Source organism: Acipenser ruthenus, chromosome 1 (genome assembly GCF_902713425.1).
Source record: "Acipenser ruthenus chromosome 1, fAciRut3.2 maternal haplotype, whole genome shotgun sequence".
Lineage (NCBI taxonomy): Eukaryota > Metazoa > Chordata > Actinopteri > Acipenseriformes > Acipenseridae > Acipenser > Acipenser ruthenus.
This window is the reverse complement of record NC_081189.1, coordinates 109,702,273-109,725,878: the sequence shown is the minus strand read 5'-3', so window position 1 is coordinate 109,725,878 and position 23,606 is coordinate 109,702,273. Positions and strand designations below refer to the sequence as shown.

The following is a 23,606-nucleotide window of genomic DNA, read 5'->3' as shown; positions in this document are numbered from 1 at the left end:
AAAAACCGGAGTAATACATCAGTAGCTGCCATCTTTCAACATAGCTTGCAGGATATTGTAAACATCTGGTTCACACAACATATAAACGAACCAAGGGCACTTAAACTGCATTCTGAACACAAACGAACTCTGTCCTGAAAAAAAATGTTAAAGGACCAAAAAAACAAATGAACTCAGTCCCTTTGCTCGCAGATAAGTGTGAACAGCAAGCACATTGATACATTGTTTCAAACTAAAACGAACCAGTTTTTTATATACAGTACATAGATATTAACAGTTTTATTTACATATAACATTATACAACATAAACAAAGATTTTAAAAGTCAAACTAAAACAGTAAACCTTTTTTCAATTTTTATTTCTCTTCCAATTTTAGGCGTACCATCATCGGGCCATTTGGAAGACTCATTCCTCTTCAAATGGCTCACTCCTTCTCTGGAAGATCCAAAGAAGCGAGCTTTTAAAAGCTTTTATTTCGGCCAGCTTCCGGGACATTTTGCAGGAAAGCCCTGGCCGGTTAAAGTGTCTCACAAGGGAGAGAAAGGCAAAGCCTCAAGAGATGTCAGGATAAGAACTTTGCAGAACCAGCAATCAAACGCAGCCAACGACTATGCCGGGAAACCAGACACCAGCAGCGATAGCAGCAGCAGAAAGGAGCAGGAAACTCAGGGCAGGCTCCCCAAGGCCGGGGTGAAACCAACTCACCATGAAGACCAAACGAATGTTCTGCTAACGTTGGAGCACAAAAAAGGAGAACGTGGCCTACGCAGTGAAGAGAACAAACATGGGCTGCGACAACGAGCCTCCTCCAAGCACAGCCAGAAGCCTCTGAGACCCATAGAGGAGACAGCACTGAGGCAGTCCGACATCAAGAGGGTGCCGTCCCGCCGCTTGTCTGGGGATGCAGTGCCTAAATGCAACGGGTCTCTGAAGAAAGCCAAATGCAACCAAACCACCGCTCCAGTGCCTACCTCCCCGCCCAGCCCCATGAAAAACTGGGGAGGCTTCAGAATCCCAAAGAAAGGGGAGAGGCTCCAGCATTGCGAGGGGCAGCCAGAGGCCTGCCAGAGGAAATCGCCCTCTGAGGACTTGAGCCTGGGTAAGGATTCCTGTAAAGGCAGAGCCAAGGCTCGTCTAAAGAAAGAGACTGAAAGCGATGGATACGCCCCGGACGCTGAGCTCAGTGACTCCGAGACGGAGGCGAAAGACAAAAAGTGTCGGCAGCCGCAGCGTCTCAGTGCGAGGGCCTCCCTTAACAGGAGGTACGGGACAGACATCATCCGGAGGAGCATCATGGCTTCTTGAGGGATGGAGTTAGTCACTTGCCTACAATATTTTTTTTTTTCTCAAAATGTATCTTGAAGTATGCTTAAAATATTCCATCACCATGCTGGTACTTTAATTAAGAATAATGGGCTTTGAAGTGCTTTGAGATGACTAATCAAAGTCCAGGTTGCTTTTTTGGCCTTTCGTTAAACTGAAGGTATTGAGTAGGGACCTGATTCAAACACATGCAACCCCCTCCAATTCAGAGAAACACTACACTACTTTTCTTTGAAAGTGAAGTTTGAGAGCTTGATAAACCAATCTCGGTGAAACTACTGGGTCTGAGGGCCATAGCATAGTCTTTTTAAAGTAGTTTATTTTTGTTAAAGAAAAAAAAAAAAATTGAAAATGACAATATGGTAAATGATTATCATTATGCACTGCAGCACCTAATTATGTTGATTTTGTCAACTTTGGTAGTTGCTTCCATGGCATTGTTTGCCACATTTTTGTTTGTGGAAAGTTATATTGAAGTTTACTTAATTTGGCAATTTTTAGCCACTTTTTCAACCGCAAGTAAAATAAGTCTATTGCGGTAATCCTTGTTATCCCTGTCTTTTCTCAGAGGTCTTTATTTCACTCTTCAGTGATCCCTGCTAGGAAGGGTATGACTGAAGCAGCAATATGTACCAGCCTAGTTGTCTCCTTTTGGAGGGTAGAGAAAGATCTGTACTAATGTCTAGTCTCCAGGGCAGACACTGAAACAAAGGTATTACTTTGAACATATTTGTTATTACAATAATAACTAATATATTTAAAAGGAAAGGTCCTGATCCACTGCCGGATTCAAACAATTCAACACATGATTTGTAACACACAGTAGAAAACTCCTTTTTTTCTGGAAAGGCTAAGAAGAGGCTTAAAGCCAGCGAATCATTTGCTTCTGGTAGTTTTATTGTGACCCTTAGTTTTGTGACATGTACAATACGTTTAATCATAGAGTTTGAGCTCTTGCCAAATGTGGGGTCTGCAGTCCCCTACAGCCCCTCTTTATAATAAAACATTTTGTGATTTATCTACAATAAGCAATAATAATATATTGGGCTGCCAGCAATAAAAGAATAATACCTTTTTTGGAGAAAATGAATAAACACAGTGTTAGATTTAAAGGTTTATTGTGAGTTTTTTGAATCTCAGAAATGTCAGGAAAGAAAATATGCATTTGGAGACACAAGCTGTCTTAATTGGTCTTTCGTATTCTTATGCATATGAAAAGTTTTTTTTTTGTTTGTTTGTTTTTTTACAATTTCCTCAGCAGTTGCAAAAAAAAGTTTAAACAAAATATGAGGTTAAAATCATTGCTTCTCTGCACATGCAAAAATGTATGTTTTACTTTAATTTACATTCAAGCTGGTAGCCATATTTTCCCCATAGTCTTGATTATAGACATAACAACTACAGAGATGTCTGTGAGATGCTTATGAATGCACATAATTGTAATGATGTTTGAGATCTGTCCATTGACAATGTATTTTCAGTGTCATACCTTACTTGATCATGATACAATAGATCAATGTGCAAGCGGAAATCCTTTTAATAACATTGCACAAACTACTTTGTACCTTTTAAAAATGTACAATACTGTGCTGAACACATTCAAACTGCTATACAGTCATAGTAGTTTAAGTTAATGAAGCTTCTGTAAAAGTTGCTCTGGCATGTCTAAAAGGAAGACGTGTAAATAAAGGGATATGTGTTGTACATTTATTTGACTTGCTGTAGTTGTGCATACTCTGTAATTTACAGTAAAAAAAAACTATTTTATATGACATGGCCCTTTGCTGTATTTATTTATTTTTTCTTTTGAAAGTATTTATAAAAGCAGTCAAGGACAACAGTGTTTTTGTTTATGAATGTAAATATAAAGGAATTGTACCTTTTTGTCTGTGAATAAACTGCTGTACATTTTGCAATACATAAAGCTTGTCATGTTTTTGTAGATTTCTAACTGGTAGCTTTTTCACTGTACTGGGAGTTTGTGTTTGTTGAGGGGAGGGGGAAGGTTTGTCTACTGTACATACGTCTTGTCCTAAAATCTTTTTATTGGAGTACTGGTTATGCTTTGAATTACATTCTGTTTTGGTTTCAGCTAGTTTGCAAACTGATATGTTACACCAATGGACTTTGTTTTAGATAAGCGGTCAGTAATTTTAGGGAATCAAGTTTACATTGTAGCACACAATATGACCTATGTGTGTGTCTGTAAACTCACCTTAAAAACAAAAGGCACTTCTTGTAAATGGATGCATAATTTTATGTATTAATAATTTAGAAAATACAGAACAATATTAGTATCTGATTTGTTTCTACGAAAAGCAGTGAAATAAAGTCACTATCAGTTTGTGTATATAAAAGGATAAAACTCCTGTTTCGAGGAGAATTACTTTTTAACTCAATTGCTGTCATGGATGTGTTACACATGCCAAATAGCAACATACATTTCAGATAAAATAAAAAAATAAAAAAAAATAATCCTTTTGTATGTCATGCGCATTAGGTAACTTCTCACATCTGAGTAAACTGGAGAGAGAATTCTACCAGCCCACAGTCCTAACTGGGGCTGACAAAAGTCCCTACCCAAACCAGTTTGATCTTGGTCCACTGCCAATTTCAAAGCGGATGAGGGAAATGTGCCATTAGTTCTAAAATGACATTTATATTTAAATCATTAAATTACGAGAATGGCATTTGTCTTCTCATGTAAGAGTAAATGATGTTTCCTGATCCCTATTAAGAGTACAGTACCTTTAAAAAAAACACACACACACAACACATTGTACAGATCCTCACCACCCAACAATACTTCCTCCCTGGTGATTTGATTTTATTGAATTATACTTTCAAATGTTAAGTGAATATTACATCTTATTGTTTCACACCAGTTCCTTATCTGATACACATGTTTTTGTATACAGTTACATGTATGCCAGTGTACACGGTGGCACTGAAATCCATAATTGGCAATATTTTCTTAGTTCACATAGTGTCCAGATCCACCATGGAGGGTGGTGTTCTTCTCTGTGGTGTTATTTTACTGAGCTGCAATGACAAAACAAGCATGTTTTACAATCATAGGTTTGGTCACAGCATCATGGAAAATCACTTAGTAACCTTACACAGTGTGTTCAGAACAGATCTTTACAATAAAGTGTAATAATAATAATTAGAATCTGTTTTCAGCAAGGGGTGCCTCTGAAACAGAGAACCCTCTCTGGTAGTTATTTGCATGTTAGTTGCTACAACCAAGTAACAACACAAGCCTATTGCTAATCAGTTGGCAGACTTCAAGATTAAAAATATATTTAAAAATGTTTGTTTTGTTATATTTTCTTGTTTATTATCTTTGATTTCTCACCATTCGGTGTGAAACTTTGCAGTCTTTCTTTTTCACCAAAGTTTGTAATTCTGGTATGAATTTATCAGACACAGCACATCTTAATGCAGCTTCTAGGTTTGTGTGCAGAAGGTGCGAGCGGTACTTTGACTTCATCAGGGTGATTGATGAGAATGTTGTGTTCTCACACACACACACACACACACACGACTCGAGCAAGGAGTGGCATGAAAAGCAAAAAAAACTGCCAGAAATGTATTTCAGTGCTATCTCTTCATAGCAGTATTGACACTCATTGAAATACATAGTAGGGAATTGTATTTTATTTAGTTTGCTTTTCGTGTCGTTTGCCTGGACTCTCAGAAACAGTGTAAATCCAGCTTTATACAGCATTTTAGCAAATAATCAAAAAGCAGTAACCAAGGAAGTAAAGAACACTCACACACACTGCTTTTCATCTTAACATTTTACCAACACAAACGCAAAAGTCAGTCAAAAGTACACATGAATAAGTATAGAGATCACAACCCTAACGACAATGTCTATTAAATCAGTATTGCAATTCTCCACATCTGGATTCCCAATTCACCACAGGTTGCTTGTGACTAACATACTGGACAACAGTGACTTAAAACAAAAAGTAACCATTATGAAGACGATTAAGACATGCTGAATTAAATCACTGTGTCTGGGACCCAAGTAGTTCAATATGGAAGTATTATACCGTGATTCACAGTCTGCCAGGAGAGAACAATTACAATAGAGCTAGTTCTCTTCAATGTTTTATCTGTACACAAACGGGAAGCACCGACTGGATCTAAGGAAACCATTGATTGCACTAGAAAGTGGTGTTACAGCAGATGAGAACTGTATCATTGCGTAATCTGCTCAATATGCACACCAGTCACCTCAAAGGTAAGCCACTGGGTGTCCTGGCATGGCTCATCCTCTGCCTCTTGCTCTCTTTTGACAGGTGTCCCCCAAGGCTCAGTCCTGGGACCCCTCCTGTTTTCTCTCTACACCCGCTCCCTTGGTCCACTCATCTCCCATGGCTTTTTGTATCATTTCTACAGTGATGATGCCCAGGTTTTCCTCTCCTTTCCCCCCTTTTGACAGATTTCCTCCTGTATCTCTACCTGCCTCTCGGCCATCTCCTGAATGCACTCACATCATCTCAAACTCAACCTCTTCAAATCAGACCTCCTTTTCTTCCCCCTTCTTCCTCCCCCACACCGGTGATCTCTCCCATCTCTATTCGTCTTCAATTCACCAAGAACCTCAGTGTCACCCTCGACCCCTCCCTCTCCTACTCTCACCACATCTCTACACTCTCACAAGTGTACCCAAGGAGTGACCTTTAAAAAGAGCTACTTGGTATTGGCATAAAATGAGTTATCGTAACTAAATTATTCTTATTTAATTCACTCTGTACATCGTTTTCTGTCACCACATCATCAGAAGTTTAAAAGCACCCCCAACGCCGAAATAGAGCGAACATTTCTTGCTACACCAGACTGTAACACCGTTCATAGTACACGTAATAATTACAGAAGTAAGAAATAACACCTAAAACAAACATGGTATTTATTTACATCCACAGCAGGAGCAGTGTTGAGATAACTTACTTTGCTCTTGTTCGGACACAACTTAATCTTACCATACTGATCTCGGTTAACGTAGGCCGGCGCATCACACAGGGCGAGGCAATCGACACACAGGCGGAGGGCAGGCAAGAACCCAGGACCTCTCGCACTAAAACATAGCGCCGATACTGCTGTACAAGAGAGCCGTCTCCTTTGCAAGGAGCGTATATCGGGCTTATGCCTTTGTGTGTGATTACATCACCTACCAGCCCTGCTGCTGCCTTCCTCCGTGCACGCTACAATATACTCACTGTATGCCCAATCTTACATAGAAAACGTAGGTGGTTTGTTTTTAAAAAAATGTTACACAATGTCATAACTCTGCTGTACGGTTACTGACTCAGGTATATGATTGTACATTCGGCCATCATCACCAACATCACCAACTTGAAACTGACTGGTCCATTCACGGTGCCCATGGAAACATGAGCCCAGAAACGAAATGCTTTCAGAGAAGGAATGTTTTACGTAATGAATCGTGGAAACTGCCGCTATTTCACTGGAACAAAGTAAATATTTTGAAACCTATTCACTGGAATATACGAGCACTATAACTTTTTTTTTTTAATTTTTGAAATAACTATTTTAGGCGGCTCATCTGGCAAAGTAGACGGCAATTTAGCCGACCGCCGGCTGGAAATGAGGAGGCTGCATACTACCCATTAACTGTTACCTGTTGGGAAGCTGTGGATGCTCTCTGTTCTGCTTGCAAGAGACGCTTTTGTAGTCTGCTGGCTTTCTCCTGATATTCCGCTGTTAGTTTTTCATACTTTAAAAAAATCAAATAAAACTTCTGTAGAATAATTACACCACAAAACGAAGTATAAATAATACACAAATGAGACCAATACACTTTCTGGAACAGCTGCCTTGTTAAACCTAATAATGTACATTCATGCCAGGAGGACTGACCACATTTACATAGCACCCACAAAGACTGTCTGACAGCTCTATGCAGTAATGTACAGCAACTGTAAAAATCAGGTACAGTAATTGTTCCATCAATTAGATAAGATTATAAAACTGGTCCAACTAAATCTCAAACTAAAATGTAATATTTAATATATTTAAAAAAATGTCACAAGATGTTTAACATGTTACAAATGACCCTTTGAGAGGGTAAACTTTACCTCCGAAATATTTTCGTGTTCTGTTTGGAGCTGAGCAACCAGTTCCTGGGAGCGTTGCTTTTGTCGACTCAATTCACTCCTGAAAACAAGCACAGAGAGGTGTTCTAGAAATGTACCCTTTTAACTAGAACAGTAGTTTTGCACAAGTGATAATACATTGAATTTTTTTTTTCTGTCAATAGCTACGTGACTGTAAACACCCAGAATCTGGGGCTGTGCTGCCGAGGGAAATTAAGAAATGAGGGAATGTTACTGTTTTTTTTAAACATTTTCTTTATATAATATATGCATATGCACTATACAATATGTGGTGGTTGTATTCCTCTTGGCTCTCACATTTCATGTCATTTGTAAGTGAGATCATGAATCAGCCATCTGCAAAAAGCAAAATGTTTTTTATTTAAACCAGCTGCACAGCTATGTGTTTCTTTCACTTCTTTCAAGACTAAATATTTATCTGGCTAAATTTAACTTGTGGCTGAGATGGTATCACACACCAGCTTCCAGGCACTGACAGGCATGGTGCGCCTGGACATACAGTATGTTTCTTAAAAGTTAAAGGGCTATGTAAAGGATCTTTTAGTTCAGAAAATGCAGCTCAATACAGGTTTAACCTTCCTCACCCACCATTCTGTTCATATTTGCTGGTTTGTTAAACTAGTTCTGTACCTTCTTTTAATAACATAAGAAAGTTTACAAACGAGAGGAGGCCATTCAGCCCATCTTGCTCATTTGGTTGTTAGTAGCTTATTGATCCCAGAATCTCATCAAGCAGCTTCTTGAAGGATCCCAGGGTGTCAGCTTCAACAACATTACTGGGGAGTTGGTTCCAGACCCTCAATTCTCTGTGTAAAAAAGTGCCTACTATTTTCTGTTCTGAATGCCCCTGGTTTCTTTTTTCAGGTCAAAAAAGTCCCCTGGGTCGACATTGTCAATACCTTTTAGAATTCCGAATGCTTGAATCAGATCTCTGCATAGTCGTCTTTGTTCAAGACTGAATAGATTCAATTCTTTTAGCCCGTCTACATACGACATGCCTTTTAAACCCGGGATAATTCTGGTTGCTCTTCTTTGCACTCTTTCTATAGCAGCAATATCCTTTTTGTAACTAGGTGACCAGAAATGAACACAATATTCTAGGTGAGATCTTACTAATGCATTGTAAAGTTTTAACATTACTTCCCTTGATTTAAATTCAACACTTCTCCCTATAAAGTCCCACGTAGGTGACAAAGGGAAAAACATGAATCCAGAATGAAACGGGTATCGGCACCATTTAAACCACTTAGAAAGCATGTGTAAATGAAAAAACAAGCAGTACAGGGTTAGTAACTTAACTCCAAGTTCAGAGACCATAGACTAACAACAAATGTTAAACAACCCATTATTTCTAATATTTTAAAACGGTTAATTCAAGTCACTCCTGGGGCTATGTAGACTCGCAGATTAAGTGCTTTTCATTGGCTTCGGTGAACAGTGTGCCAAATGCAACAAGCGTTACACCCCACTGCCTAAATGCCCTTTCAGTAGAGCTACAAATGCATTCACAGCAGGGTTTGGACATGTGGGCAGCACCCAAGGCCAAACATTAACCCACACTGCACTACAACCCGGAGGACACACAAACAGCTCTGAACACATTATCTGGTCAAAACTGACATATGACCAAGGCCATGTGAAAATATCAAAAATCTAAATCAAAGCAATTGTGAGTATGTTGAAAGCGATACTGAAAGAACATGTACAACACAGCAAGCAGCAACTGTAAGTAATGTAATGTGGGTTCTGCAACATCTGAATCACTTTAAAAATGATGAAGACATTTACATCAGTCTTTCCAGTGCTTCATTTGAATATATTACAGCTCATTTTTACTGAATGTTTTAGGGTAAAATATGTTGCTACACATCCATTCAATTGAGATTAATGATTTCCATTACACAAGAGTAGATGTTAAAACTTCATGCTGATTTGAACTCGGCTCTCGCCAAGATAAGCACCAACTAAGACGTAGCTTTACAGTAAACTAATGTGATCCATATGTGTCTCCATCCATTTACGTTTCCTTCCATATGATGATGTAGATATCCTTCTGTCTGGTGTTAATGGCTGAAGTGTAATGCTGGCTCCAGGGATCAGCTTATTTTGCCTCCCTGGCGCATCAGCACACACAACGGCTGCGATGCTGGCTCCGGGGATCAACCACAGCGCGGCCTCCCCAGCGCATCAGCATGACAACCGTCAGGATTGAGCTAAGTAGGGTACATCTCTGGGGTCTTCAAGTGGGCACCTTCCATCCTCAGTGTTTCGTCGACTAGCCCACGACACCTCAAGAGGGCTCGACGGTGATTCTGGCGTCCCAGCATCACCCCCCTCCATCCCCCACTCAACTCAGCCCAGCTTACTTACCTGTACATCAGCGTTTCTTTCTTTCTATTGTGCTTGAGATCCCCAGCCAGAATCTTTCCGTCTCAACCACAGCCAGTTGCTGCTCCTCTCTGCTGCTTCAGATAAGTTCTTCACTGTGCGACGCAACTCTTGGCCACTGAATCCGACGTCTCTGAGAAACCGGGTTGTAGAGTGTGCCACAAATCCTCGACAACCCACTTCCACTGGGTAAACCCGGACTCTCCATCCTCGCTGTTCCGCTTCAGTGGCTAGTTGAGCATACCGCAGTTTCTTCCTCTCATACGCCTCATCTACAGCATCCTCCCATGGCACTGTTAACTCTACCAGGTGAACAAGGCGTGCTGATCCAGACCACAAGACAATATCTGGTCGAAGGTTAGTGGTGGCAATCTCAGGTGGAAAAATAAGCCGTTGACCAACATCTGCCAGCATTTTCCAGTCTCTAGCAGCTTCCAGTTGTCCTGGGCGAGGATTGGTTTTAACACCTTTTCTTGGTGGTTGCTCTCCTGGGCGGAGGAATGTTGTCTTTTGTGTGTAATGTTTTGATGGAACAGGTGACAACTTATTGGTCATGTTACGCTTGTCTTCCAATGCTAAGGCCAAACATCGCAGCACCTGGTCATGGCGCCAAGTAAACCGCCCTTGGCTAAGAGCCACCTTACATCCTGTCAAAATGTGCCTTAATGTTGCAGGTGATGAACACAAAGGACATGAGGGATCCTCTCCTACCCAGAGGTTTAGGTTCTGTGGTGATGGGAGAACATCATATGTTGACCTGATGAGGAAACTGATTCTGCTCTGTTCCATTGACCATAGGTCTTGCCAGCCAATCTTGCGTTGTTCCACACTCTCTCATCTCATCCATTCTCCCTGCTTGGCCTGGGAAATGGCCTTTATACACCTCATCCTCTCCTCCTGCTTTTGCACCTCGTTGACTACCAGCTTCCTCCTTTGAGCTGGGGCTGCCTTGTGCCATGTAGGAGGAGCTGAACTGAGACCAAGACCCCCCCTTCCATGCTGAACTTGCCCCATGATATCACCAATTCGAAGGGCAGCCTTTGCATCTTCCACAGCTTTCTTTGCCGCCCACTTTCTTCCAGTTTTCAACACAGGTGCTGCCTCCCTTACGCATTTGTCGCGTGACTCTACTAATGTCATTTCCAGTCTGACCTTGGCGCACTTAAACTCTTCGGTTAGAGCGGAGACTGGTAGCTGCAGTATTCCTTTACCATAAATTCCCACTCTGCTGAGGCAGCGTGGAACTCCCAACCATTTCCTGATGTATGAACTGATTAAAGCTTCCAGCTTCTCTACTGTTGTCAAAGAAACCTCGTACACAGTCAGTGGCCACAGCAAGTGGTTAGGGCTCTGGACTCTTGACCAGAGGGTTGTGGGTTCAATCCCCAGTGGGGGACACTGCTGTTGTACCCTTGAGCAAGGTACTTTACCTAGATTGCTCCAGTAAAAACCCAACTGTATAAATGGGTAATTGTATGTAAAAATAAATAATGTGATATCTGTATAATGTGAAATAATGTATAATGTGATATCTTGTAACAATTGTAAGTTGCACTGGATAATTGCGTCTGCTAAGAAAATAAATAATAATAATAATAATAATAGAGCGCAGCTGTCTATGCTCTTCAACCCTTCCGCTGCTTGTTGTCTAGTAGGTATTATGAAACATTGTATTAATCCATTTTTTATACAGTTTTACAGGTGAATTGAAGTGCACAGGTTACAATCCGAGTAGTTAAAAAAAACGTTTAAAAAATCTCTAAAAATGGGTAAGTGGTGAACTTTAATACATTTAAAATTTAGGCTGAAATTGTTAGATGGACAATGTAGCTCAGTACAATTAAACATTCAATTAGAAATCGTATCCCTTCCAATGGTGAGTAAATCAAGTGATTCACAGACTTTGAGGTTCACTGTGTGGTGCCCTTGGCATGCTGGCTGACCCCTGCCCTTTGTCATGCAGCTGAAACGTTTACCTCTAGATTTGTATTATTTCTGATTCCACAAGCACGTACGCCTCCATCAGGAAGTGTCTGTTTCTGATTCTGCGTGCAGGTCCCAGACAGTCTACTCAAACTGGGTATGGTAGGGTGCTAGAGACTTTACATTAGATTATTAGATCATGTCCACACTACTTAAACAATCAAGAACCGTACTCAGAAACGTTTCAATTAATCCAGCTCAAAGCATCCACACTCAAGTACTGTTTCATGTTTAGTCAAGCTTAATGCATACAAACATTATCAAAATAGTTACAGTTCCTAGCAGTGCAATGGACCGGGAGGCTTAATATGATATTATCCCATCATGTACAGTATTTTATGTTCACAAGCCGGCAAACATGGAGCCTGTGCCCGTGGAGGCTTTGTTTCTTAAACACAAGCTACCTTTTTATGGAAGGCCATCTGGGTCAAAAATGTGATATTTAATACACGTTTCAAATATTTAGTACACGTTCTAATATGACTTTAGTACATGTTGTAATTCTAATTATTACGCATACTAATATGGCCAATCAGATCACTGAAAATGAAATGAGAACCAAATAATTCAAGAAAATTGTATGTGCAATAAATGATCCAATTAAAGCCACCTTACATCTGCCATTCCTGCCCAATTCGTGGTGGTATATGGACTTGGCATTGGGTAAAGTCTAGTGAAAGATAGGTAGACCCGGACCCTCCGAGATGAGTATCAACCAGCGGTTTCAGAGCTTTAGAAATTGCTTTAATTCAGTGGTAACCCAACTGCAACCAATATGTAATTTTAAATATCTGACAGATGTTGAAAGATCTGACATTGAACCGAATATTAGCTATGGTAACTCAATATTTTAATGTAAAACTGAAATAAATATAATTAGGAAATAAAAAAAAAAAAGGATTGTGTACATTGTTAATACAAACTGAACCATATCACGGGCAACATTGTCTGTCTCAAGAAGTCGGCAGCACTCAGCAAATCTATTATTATTATTATTATTACTATTATTATTATTATTACTATTATTACTATTATTATTATTATTATTTAGTCCCTAACTCTTACCAGTAAAAACTGAGCATTAGCATTACCCCTTCTCTTGGAAGATTACTTAACATGACATGGCTACAACAAAACATGTAAAGCTACTGCAACTTCACTGAGGTAAGCACCCAAATCTAAATAAAGCAATATACCATCATATATCAAATACACTTGCTCAACAGCAGGCACAATACATAATCTGTGGCTCTATCGCCAGTAGAACGACAATAACAATCTAACAAAATAACATGCATTTAAATATTACAGTGAGGTTCTCAAACCACATTACCTGATGTGATCTAATTCAGAACTGGGCTCAAGACTACTCCCTGAGGTGGCATAGAGTCCAGAGCAGTACGGTATTAAACGCTGCATAGTGTAGACGCCAACGGTATTAAGCACTTTTAAGCTTGTTTAAAAGCAACTAGTATGGTTTAAAGGCATAGTGTGGACAGGGCCTTATTGTCTAACTTTGGGCAGAACACTCTTGGGGGTAAAAGGTTATTTATTCAGCAGCACTTAAAGCATTAACCAACCACCTCTGAATATTATAAAAGCACAGTTGTATTTTGGTCATTTAGTTTATGGACTTATTAGAAGCACTTACTTCAGGTTGTTTAATTGCACCTCAAAGGCTTCTGCCAGCTTCCGGGCCTCCTCCTTCCAGCGCTTGGTGGTTTTCTGCTGAGCCATCAGCAGGCGGTTGAGTTCATTTGTGGAGTTGCGGCTGCTGTCCTCTAGCTCCCTCACGCGTGCTTCCAGACTGCACTCCTTCATCGAATGATCGTGCTCCATTGCTAAGACCTAAAAAATAATAATAATAAAAAAAACATCATTGGTAATGAAATCAGAGAATGTAAGTGAATCCGGAACTCCATATTCAGGAGGTGCCTATGTGATGACATGCAATTTCACCATTGGTCTAAGGTAAGGATTTATTTTAAGCAGACAAGATAGCATTAGTGTTCAGGGGACAGAATAGAATAAACTTCACAATAACCTTAAACCTATAAAATAAACAACAAACCTTAGTTGATTGTGCTGCTCTTTGTACCTGTTGCTTTGCCTTCCTCTGCACCTCAAGGCTGGACTTTCTCAACTCCTCCATTTCCTTGCGGAGTCGATCGTTCTCCTGCAGAAGCCTCAACCTCTCCTCGCTGACAGTGTCACAGTCCCCTCGGATCACCTCCACAGTGCCCTGCAACTTCCCAATGGTCTCCTGACAGCGGGACATCTCCTCCTCAGAGCTAATGCATAAAACTAATTGTTTACCACCTCATACTTGAAGATTACATGCAGGTATTTTCACATCTAAACAGCAAATGGGTTTTATATATCAGTTCAAGGTATGATTTGTTAGATATTAATTGTTGTCAGTACCCATAACCAGTGATGTGCATCCCAACAGTGGATACATATTAGAACTAAAGGCAGCAATGTTTCCAGTTCAGTATTTCTATTATAAAAATTGGAGCAACAATAATACTCACAGCCGCAGTATTGTTTACTTTTAAATAATATGTTTATACACCAAAAGATAAATGTTCTCAGTACTGAAGCTTATTTAAAAAGGTTCTGCATGTTGAACGGACAGGCTGTGCTGTAGTTTAGATTGTGTGTGAATATACTAACATCATCTCTAATTTTCGGATTTTGTTCTGCGTTGCCTGTAGAGTTATTTGCAGATCGTCTTTGGCACGTTCAGCATTGAGACATCTCTGGTGGAGCTCATCCATCTTCCTGTAATCTGCCTCAGTGCCTCGGCCCTCGCGATACATCTAGGACGAGGATTCAAAGATTTCTTTTAGGGGAATTCTTACCACAAACTTCTTTCACAAAGACAGCCCAATGATGCCTACAGTATTACACAATAAAATACAGAATAAACTTTATTCAGAGAGGTTTTCATATTCACTAGAGGTTTACATGGTGCTTTTCAATTCAATGTTTATGTGCAAGCGACTCTATTCAGGTGCATTTAAGCACAGATTTGCACACGTTCTATAGTTCACTTTGGAGTATTCGTATAACTTTGCTTGCGTGACAGAATTGCTGATAGCATAACATGTTTTTGACCTATGCGATTTAGAATTTAAGTTTTAGAAGGGAGATTAAAACTGAAAGTAAAACAAAAGTTGTTTTTACTCTGCTCAATTACTGTGTACATTTATTGTGGCTTAGAGCAGTTATTAAATAGGCTTTAGCTTCCAGGGTAGATTGTATGATCACACTTTTCAAGCTTCACCTTTTCAAGTTCCTCTTCCACAGCTCGTTTCTCCCGAATTGCTCTTTCAATCTGCCCTTCCTTGTTGCCACATTCCTGGGTGGGCACATAAATATATATAGCTGAGAAATTATTTGGCATTGTGTAAACAAACAAAAAAAAAAGAGCTGGTTCTTTTCAAATGAAAGTAATGCTTTAACTAGTAGTGTGTACTGTTGGCTACCAAAATCATAGTCTCAAACTATTTGGGGGGGGGGGATTCCATGATTAATACATACCAGTTGCAAAGCAGAAAGTTCTTCTGCCAATCTGTAGATTTGCATATTGCATTGCTTTCTTACATTTTCAACCTAAAAAAGTAGGTACAAAATGGATTACACACCAAAAAATATTACTTCTAATAAATATTTCTGTTTGTAGGTTGGCATTTTCAATTAGGCCTGTTGTCAAAAAGGTGATACAGTAAACGCCAGCTAAACAGGACGTGCTTAAGCAGGACGACCACTTTAGCGAGACTCTTTAATGGGAAACGATTTTCCTCAATTACAAATGTGCAAGTCAACTTCAGTTTGTAGGCACGATAAAGAAAACTAAATTTCGCTTTAGTGGGACGATTGGCGTGCTTTTCACCAGTGTTGCGCTTTGCCTGTACACTGAAAGGTGAACAGCATTTTCAGCAGTTCCAGTACAAAAATGTCTCAGCAGAGAAACAAACTGTCACTTGCTGACTGGGTAAAGATTATGGAACCTCTGCAGAACCCCACATCGTATCTGTCCTCTGTTGCTGCTCAATTTCACATCTCCAAAAGGCAGCACGGAAGGATAAGCAAAAACAGAGATGCTATTGTGGGTGAGTGGCGATCAAACATAAATCCCGAAATGAAAAGGAAATGCAAGGGGAGAGACAGTGATGTAGAGGACACACTTTTCGTTTGGTTTCAGCAGGCTGTTGTCAAAGGAGTGCGTATATCAGGGCCAATGCTTAAATCAAAAGCTCGGGACCTTGCTGTACATAATGTAATGTAAATGTGTTCAGTAAACAATTACTACAATGAAGTAAGACTTAATTAGAAATTAATGTTTTTTTGGCTTTAAATACTTTCTGTGTGCTTTATCTGCTGTACTAATTGACTAATCTGACTTCTCGTGTTGTTTAACTGCACTTCTCTTTAGTGAGACTGATTTGTTAGGTATTAAGCTTGAACGGTAATACATTTTATATATATAAAAATACCATTTTATATAAATTGTAATTTACAAGGTTTCAGATTAAATCGCACACACATATTTTATATATATAAAAATTATATAGTGTAGCGTGCACAGGGGAAGACAGCAGCAGGGCTGGTAGGTGACGTAATCAACTTAGGCTATGTAAAAAATACCTATTAGGAGACATACATGAGGAGGCTGTGTGGTCCAGTGGTTAAAGAAAAGGGCTTGTAACCAAGAGGTCCCCGGTTCAAATCCCACCTCAGCCACTGACTCACTGTGTGACCCTGAGCAAGTCACTTAACCTCCTTGTGCTACGTCTTTCGGGTGAGACGTAATTGTAAGTGACTCTGCAGCTGATGCATAGTTCACACACCCTAGTCTCTGTAATTTGCCTTGGATAAAGGCGTCTGCTAAATAAACAAATAATACAGCCTTTAAGACTTTGGTCTGCTACTTTATAAACAGCAACAAGAAGAAAGGAACATCTGTGATTTCAACCACCACTGTCAAATCCTGTCCCTCACAGAGCAGCACTGGCTGTCTTATGCCAGTGTGACACCTCAAGTAGAGGGTTTCTACCCTCAGGGGACCATCACTCTCCCCACGACCGAAAATTACAACCCCCCTATAGCAACAGAGAACAGCAACAAGCTACATCCTACTTATGACGCCCGTCTCCTGCTGGGAGATCAGAGTGGAGCTGTTGTGTGTTGAGTCGCTGCTGCAGCTCAATAAGATCTGTCAAGTCCTGACATACGAATGATTTGTTTTCCTCCATTCTGTGTCACTATATTTTGTTTTGAACTTGTTTCATACAAGAGCCTTCTTCTATTTTAAAATAAAAACACAACAAAAATGGGTTTGCTAATGAGCAATGTCAGCTTTTTCAGCGACTAAGTTAATGACTAATGTCTAATTTCAATGTAAAAAGTGAATGTTTTATTACACTCTCCTAATGTTTAAACAAAAGACAGGAACAAAAAAAACCTTTAATCTAAAAACAAGTTTGGTAAACTGTGATAAATGCATAGTATAAGCATGGGAAAAGCACAGGAAACCACAAAACAATCAGGTAAAAGAACTGAAGCATGCAAACCTCTTTTCTTGTTCGAAGTGCAGCATCCTGAATTAACCGAGCCATTGCTTCCTTCATTTTCTCCACCTCTTCATCTTTTTGTTTCTCTCTCAGAAGGGCCTGCCATTATAAAAATAGAGAATAAACATCTATAACTGCTCATAAAAACAAGCCTGGTTCTTTTGTACACAGAGGGGAAGGGGGGGGGGGGGGGGGGGCAGCATGGTCGCCGTTCCACAGCCAGCCTCCGCCCAGGCATGCTGCCAATAAAAGGTATCATTGGGATAATGAAAACAGGCATGAGAGCTACATATAAACATTGGGCACTGTATAATCATCACAAATCACAGTTTTAGTTATTTTTGGTGAAAGCATGTTATTAACTTTCACTACCACATAATTTTAACAAGTAATTGTTTTGCTTTTGTTTCAAGACTTCCTGGCTACTTAAATTACACTGTTTGGGTTTAAATTTAAATAAATAGATAACAGCTTTGTATACCACAGGATTTCTCCCAGGGCAACATTTAACACTATAATTGTGTTGAACTTTATACTACATAAAATGAACAGCTAAATACTTTCAAGAACGAGTTATAGAGCGCTAGGAGTCATGCATTTTTCAGCCATCTAAAAATAAGCAAAACAAAAACAAGAATGGTTTAGTAGCCAAGAAGTCAATGTGGCCTGCTGGTAGAATTATAGTAAACTCACTCCCTTTGATAAACTCAATATCAGATTATTAAAATAACTGCAACTATGAACCGTGGCTTTTGTTCCCTAATCAACCCAAGAACCGTTGAAGACAATGACAATTAAGGTATTTAATTAATGTATTTTTAAAGCAGGTTGCACCATGAAATCTATATACTGTATTTAAATGCAACAAGTTCATTACAGCTTTTAACTTCCATCTCCAACACATATTTCCCATTGGTTTTCACCCCTGTAAGATCGTCATAAACCCCAGCAGAGGGCTCATGATGGAAATCATTAGGATTGTTACCTGATCTTTCTGCAGAGTTGTTTCCTCTGCCAGCTGAATGCTGTCTCGAACCTTTGAAACTGCTTCATATTTCTCTTCATCCAGCCCGGCACACTTTCCCTGTAGCTCTCCGATTTGTCTCTCCCAAGCAGTCCTCTCTTTTCTAAACTGTTCAGCCTCCTGGACAGCCACTTTCAATCTAAAATGGAAAAGTATTCTGCAGTCTAAAACATACTTTTAAAGATTTTACTGATGTGTTAACTACAAGTTGGATGGAAAAATAAGCCATCTGTGGCTGCTTAATTAAATGAAATGTTTATTGTCGTTAAGCTTTGTCATGTAAAGCTACATTGTTGTTGATATCTAATTAAACAGTAGATACAGGCAACTTTGAAACAGGGTTCTGTGTGTGCTGGTATAAAAAAATGTCTGGGGCCAGCATGAGGACGGTCAGTATAGTAACTGCAGGTTGTGCTTTGTATTCTTAAGCTATCTGAAGGATATACTGACTGCATACTGTGAAAGCCCAGATTCCCCTTAAGTTTTGACCAAAATACAATTGGACCGGGAGACGCTGACACGAGCTTAGCCAGTACAGCAACAGGATCATTTTCATGGCTTTGAAGACCAAGAAGACATAGGTTTTCATGGAAGGAAATGTTACTGCACAGGGTAAAGCCAAAGTTACAGCATACGTTGGTAAGCATTACTTGTCTTTCAGCTAATAAAGAGCCAATGCCTTATCGTGTTATAATGCTAAGGCATTTGCTGACCATTTTGTATGCTTGACAAAACCTCAGGGTTTATATTCAAGATTTAGAAATCACCATTGTTGAATAGTGGGTTTCTTTTTGCAAAACAAGTTAAGGAGGAATGAACATTGTTTATTACATAGATCTTGCATTTGCTATAAAAGAGCTGTAAAAAAAAAAAAAAAAAAAGCATGCATACTACTACAGTAAAGCGATGCCAGCGTGTGTGTTAACTTACCTGGTTTCTAACTGGGCGATAGAAGATTGCAGTTGCTGCAACCGCCTGTCTGAAGCCTCTTCTCTCCCCTGGGCTGACACCACATCTTCCTCCTACACGCACCAACAGAACCACAAACTCCACCGATAAGGCAGTGCCAGGAAACACGATTTCTGTTGTAAATCTATGATTTTCCCTTATTTCAGCACACTGCTCTGTAAAAGAACGCTAACAAAAGAAAGTTTAATTTACAATTTTCTAAATGTTTGTATTAGTCGGATTAGGATCCCCAGTTTTCAACATAGACTTGCATGCAAGTCAACGTTTAAGCAAGCAAGATTATTAAGTGACCAAAATCAGGTACTATAATGGTATCAGATCAACAATACAAGTAGAATACAGTTCTGCACATCTCCCAATATACCCTTCTTTGCATCTGTTCCTGAAGATTCTCCATTATCTTTGTCATTTCTTCCACTTTTGTTGTAGCTGTTCTCAAGTCTAATTTTGCATGTCTGTAAACAAATCAAACATAGTTGAAAGTCAAGGGCAGAAGCATACTTTGCGCTCCATTAAAAGCATGTCACTTTAGGAGGTTAATTGCAGTTATCTAAAAGTAAATTTGCATATTTCAAATTTTGAACAAAAATAACCTTGGGATACAGAAGTCAATTTCTTAGACTGCCTGCAGAGAACAGTACTCCATATTCTAGCTACAACATTTAATCCATCAATAGATCTCTTCCTTTTAGTACTGTGACAGCTACAGGGCTTCTGATATTAACACATCAAATACTGTCCTGATCTGCTTTCAAAGTCAGCCTGTGGACATCTGTACTGGTGCTTTGTACTAAACCCCCCCTGGGAAACCAAACACAGTGTGGATATGTTTCATGGGACATGTATCCCTTACGTCTTTTTAAATTACTTCACAAGAATAAAAAGTTATGAGACGATCTGTTCATTTTAAGGAAAATTCAAATAAAAATTCTTCACATATTAAATCAAGAAGGCACATGGAGCTTCACCTTGTATTTACAGTGGGTGGAGTCAGGATCAAACCAGACTAAACCTTGCTTTTCTCATCCAAGGTTAAATTTGTGTACTATAAGACCAAACACTAAGATATCTCAACCGTGTACATTTTGCAGTGTTTAATCATTTCAAAAAAACAGTAATAGTACAATGGATTTTTTTTTAAAGCAGTTCATATAATCCAGTCTGTCCTGACCAATTACCTTTAAGTTAATGGTGCATACCTGAAGAAACCTTAACGCACTCATTCGCCAACAAACAGAAAACGATGTACTTATTGATCTGGCTTGTGCTAAAATATAAATATTTTTTTCAGCTAAAGAACAGACCAACACAGTTGACTGTTCATCCCTTTGGCTCAGAATAAAAAATAAAATTTGATATTCTGTTTATCTTGAAGATAGTGAATTGTTTTAGCTATCTTTTGTGTTTGTCTACATCTTTTATCTGTAGAATAGTACTTGAAACTTAGCTTGGCAGCTTGGCTTCCCTGGGTAAGAAAAAAAAAACGAACAGTTTTAGCTGTGAGGATTTTCTTCATGAATAACTCGGATGGTGTTTTGTTATCTTTTCCCATCTTAAAGCCAGGCCGTCTAGCCACGTTTCAAGTAAAATGTCGCAGAGAAGAGCTGTAGACAATCGTCAGATTATTACTTTCTCTGCATACTGTCAACTATCAATTGACTGCATTTATTTCCAGAGATTTAAAAAAAAATCAAGCCTAACTGACTCACAATCTTTGACATATATTATATTTTACAGAAAAAAATATAAAGATACATGGGATTTACTATATCTAAAACACAGTTGTCAGCAAATACCACAAACTTTGGCATGTCAAACCAATGGGGCAACACAAGGCCCTAGACTAGCCCTAACAGCACACCAGTTGTAGCCCACAGTGTTGTGTTGGTTTATAGCACATCAACCAGACAAGACTGACCGTTACACGAATCCTGTGTGTAAATTTAAACAGTAAGAAACCAAACAGGAACATGGAGTCTGACGTCTGGAGAGTGACACTGTTGAAATCATTTGACAGTAAATGGTACTTGAACTGTGCACTGTGTCCACAGGCACTTGGCAGCTGCTGACCTGGTAAAGACAGAATGAAGGGTATTACTGTAACCCTACCTCTGCTGGGTGCGTAGTTGCTCCAGCTCTGAACTCTGCTCTGTCATGGTTTTCAGAAACTGCTGGTTGGTCTGCATACAACAAGGAGAACAAGGAGTCCTGAGATACATACTTGTAACAAGCTGACACTACAGAACCGAGAAAAAGGATTAAGCTACCTCCACTTCTAAAAAAAGAAAAAGAAAGAAAACAATGGGCTACAGCCTTTAATTAAAAATGCATGGGAAACATATAATGTTACTTTCCTTTGTGCATACAGTATATTTGCAATTTCTTGCATGTGAAGTATAGACAATCAACTCCTCTGGTGTACACATATCAATAAAAACTGTATGCAACTGATGCAAAATGCCTATATAGATAAGTGATTATACAATTGTGATGAATGAATTAGGAAATTATTTAGCACAATTAAATCTGGGGGTATGCAGTATATATAGGCATTTGTATTTATATCGCACATTTGTACACATGCATATGGTGGAAGTAGGTCATGGTGACTTACTTTTTCATGATAGCGTCTGCTATAATTTCATATTTACATCTGTGGCAGGGTTAAACGACAGTGAGATACTTGTTTTAACCTTTATTGCTGAAGCATTATGTCAAATAGGGCTGCAACGATTAAACAGAAAATCGATTTTTCAATCGATTTCATTCCTCATTACATACATCGATATAAATACTGGATAATTGATTAAATAAATTACATTTCTGTAACGCGCATAGTTAATAACTTTATTTAAGTTTATCAACGGAACTGCACCGAACGTGCTGCCTTGCTATTTACAGTATTTCTGCCAGACAAGCAGTGGGCGTGTCCTTCTCCTGCTCGTGTTAACCAGCATCTGATTTGCTGGTCCCATCCTACCAGCGAATCAGCTTTGAAAATGCTTTGTAAATACGCCCCTCTGTGTATTCGATGTGAACAAAAAAAAAAGCGCCTTGAATCCAGAGCAGGACGACAGGCTTGTATTCCTGGCAAACAGACTGTCAATAAATTGTGCACATTGAAGAAAACTGACTGTATATAGTTTGCGCTTCTTTGGCGTTTCAAAATGAACTGTTAAACCAGGAAATACTGTTTATGGTTTTTTTGATGTATTTTTCAAACAGGGCTGCATGCTCCGTCTGTTTCCTGATTGATGACCACATCTAGTCGATGCAAGTACAATCAGTGCCGCCCACAGCTGATAAACCTAATGTGCATTTGAGGAGATTTTTGGAATCTGTCATTGGAACTGGGCATTTTGAGTCCCGGTTCCCAAACTATTTTGAAAAATACATCTGTATGTCAATGTGTGAGCAGAAGGGGGATGGCATCTTATATACACATAAACAAGCACTAGTGCTACAGTTCTACGTCAGCATAAAAAACATTAGAAAGACCATAACAATCACAGTGCAAAAAATGTATGTGGGCGGTACAATCATCGATATTTATTAGAACGATTATATTTTTTGTGTCCAATTAATCGATTGTTATTTGGAAGCTTAACTGACAGCCCTAATGTCAAATTATAACAATAACATTTCCACTCCTGAATAATTCTTATCAGCTCATTTTGCAGTAGTAAAGCTGTATAAATCTTAGCTGAATTCCTTGTCGGACTTTAGAACAGCGCAAAAGGCTGCAAGTGTTTTATGGACGGCCGATTGAAAAGGCACTGCTGTAGGTCAACAGTTGTGTTATTTTGCTTAGGCGAGGGTCAACTCTATAGACATAAAGTTCTGAAATGCCAACAGAAACTAACATAGTGGGAATTACAGGACAGGCAGATGGAACCCAATCTGTGTGCACATTCTATATATAATGCCTGTGGTATGAACAGGCTTCCCAGATGTTTTTGCCTTACCGACTCCAGCTTTTGATTGGCTAATTGGAGCTGCTGAGCAAGTTGTTGAACATGTGCCAGTTGATCCTGAAACAATAATGTTGAAAACGTGTTCAGTTCCCAGCAAGTGGATTATCGCTTAAATCAGGCAGAAACTTAACAAAAGCACAGGTTGCACAAAAGGAATTTGCATCTATAGCAAAATATTCTGCTAGACAATTTTGCATTAATAACATTTCTGCCTGG

At 39.3% G+C, this 23,606-nt stretch overlaps 2 protein-coding genes across 10 annotated transcripts in view; one reads left to right on the top strand and one right to left on the bottom strand.

The window, feature by feature from the left end:
* The window catches only part of LOC117421105 (protein Jade-1-like), a 28,119-nt gene extending 24,871 nt beyond the window's left edge, over positions 1 to 3,248 (top strand). For all 5 annotated transcript variants that reach the window (XM_034920568.2, XM_034920565.2, XM_059033719.1 and 2 more), the window contains one exon: positions 378 to 3,248. In XM_034920568.2, coding sequence (XP_034776459.1) covers positions 378 to 1,306 — 929 coding nt within the window. In that variant the 3' untranslated portion in view covers positions 1,307 to 3,248. The remainder of the gene's footprint in view (positions 1 to 377) is intronic.
* Positions 1,641 to 23,606, bottom strand: part of sclt1 (sodium channel and clathrin linker 1) — a 29,330-nt gene continuing 7,364 nt past the window's right edge. For all 5 annotated transcript variants that reach the window (XM_034035043.3, XM_034035042.3, XM_034035041.3 and 2 more), the window contains exons 9-22: positions 23,382 to 23,447; positions 21,526 to 21,596; positions 19,781 to 19,871; positions 19,378 to 19,469; positions 18,409 to 18,586; positions 17,424 to 17,522; positions 15,391 to 15,462; positions 15,134 to 15,208; positions 14,521 to 14,666; positions 13,943 to 14,135; positions 13,496 to 13,692; positions 7,435 to 7,513; positions 6,978 to 7,073; positions 1,641 to 4,366 (exon numbers count right to left, since the gene is read on the bottom strand). In XM_034035043.3, the coding sequence (XP_033890934.3) occupies positions 4,304 to 4,366; positions 6,978 to 7,073; positions 7,435 to 7,513; positions 13,496 to 13,692; positions 13,943 to 14,135; positions 14,521 to 14,666; positions 15,134 to 15,208; positions 15,391 to 15,462; positions 17,424 to 17,522; positions 18,409 to 18,586; positions 19,378 to 19,469; positions 19,781 to 19,871; positions 21,526 to 21,596; positions 23,382 to 23,447 (1,518 nt within the window). In that variant the 3' untranslated portion in view covers positions 1,641 to 4,303. The remainder of the gene's footprint in view (positions 4,367 to 6,977; positions 7,074 to 7,434; positions 7,514 to 13,495; positions 13,693 to 13,942; positions 14,136 to 14,520; positions 14,667 to 15,133; positions 15,209 to 15,390; positions 15,463 to 17,423; positions 17,523 to 18,408; positions 18,587 to 19,377; positions 19,470 to 19,780; positions 19,872 to 21,525; positions 21,597 to 23,381; positions 23,448 to 23,606) is intronic.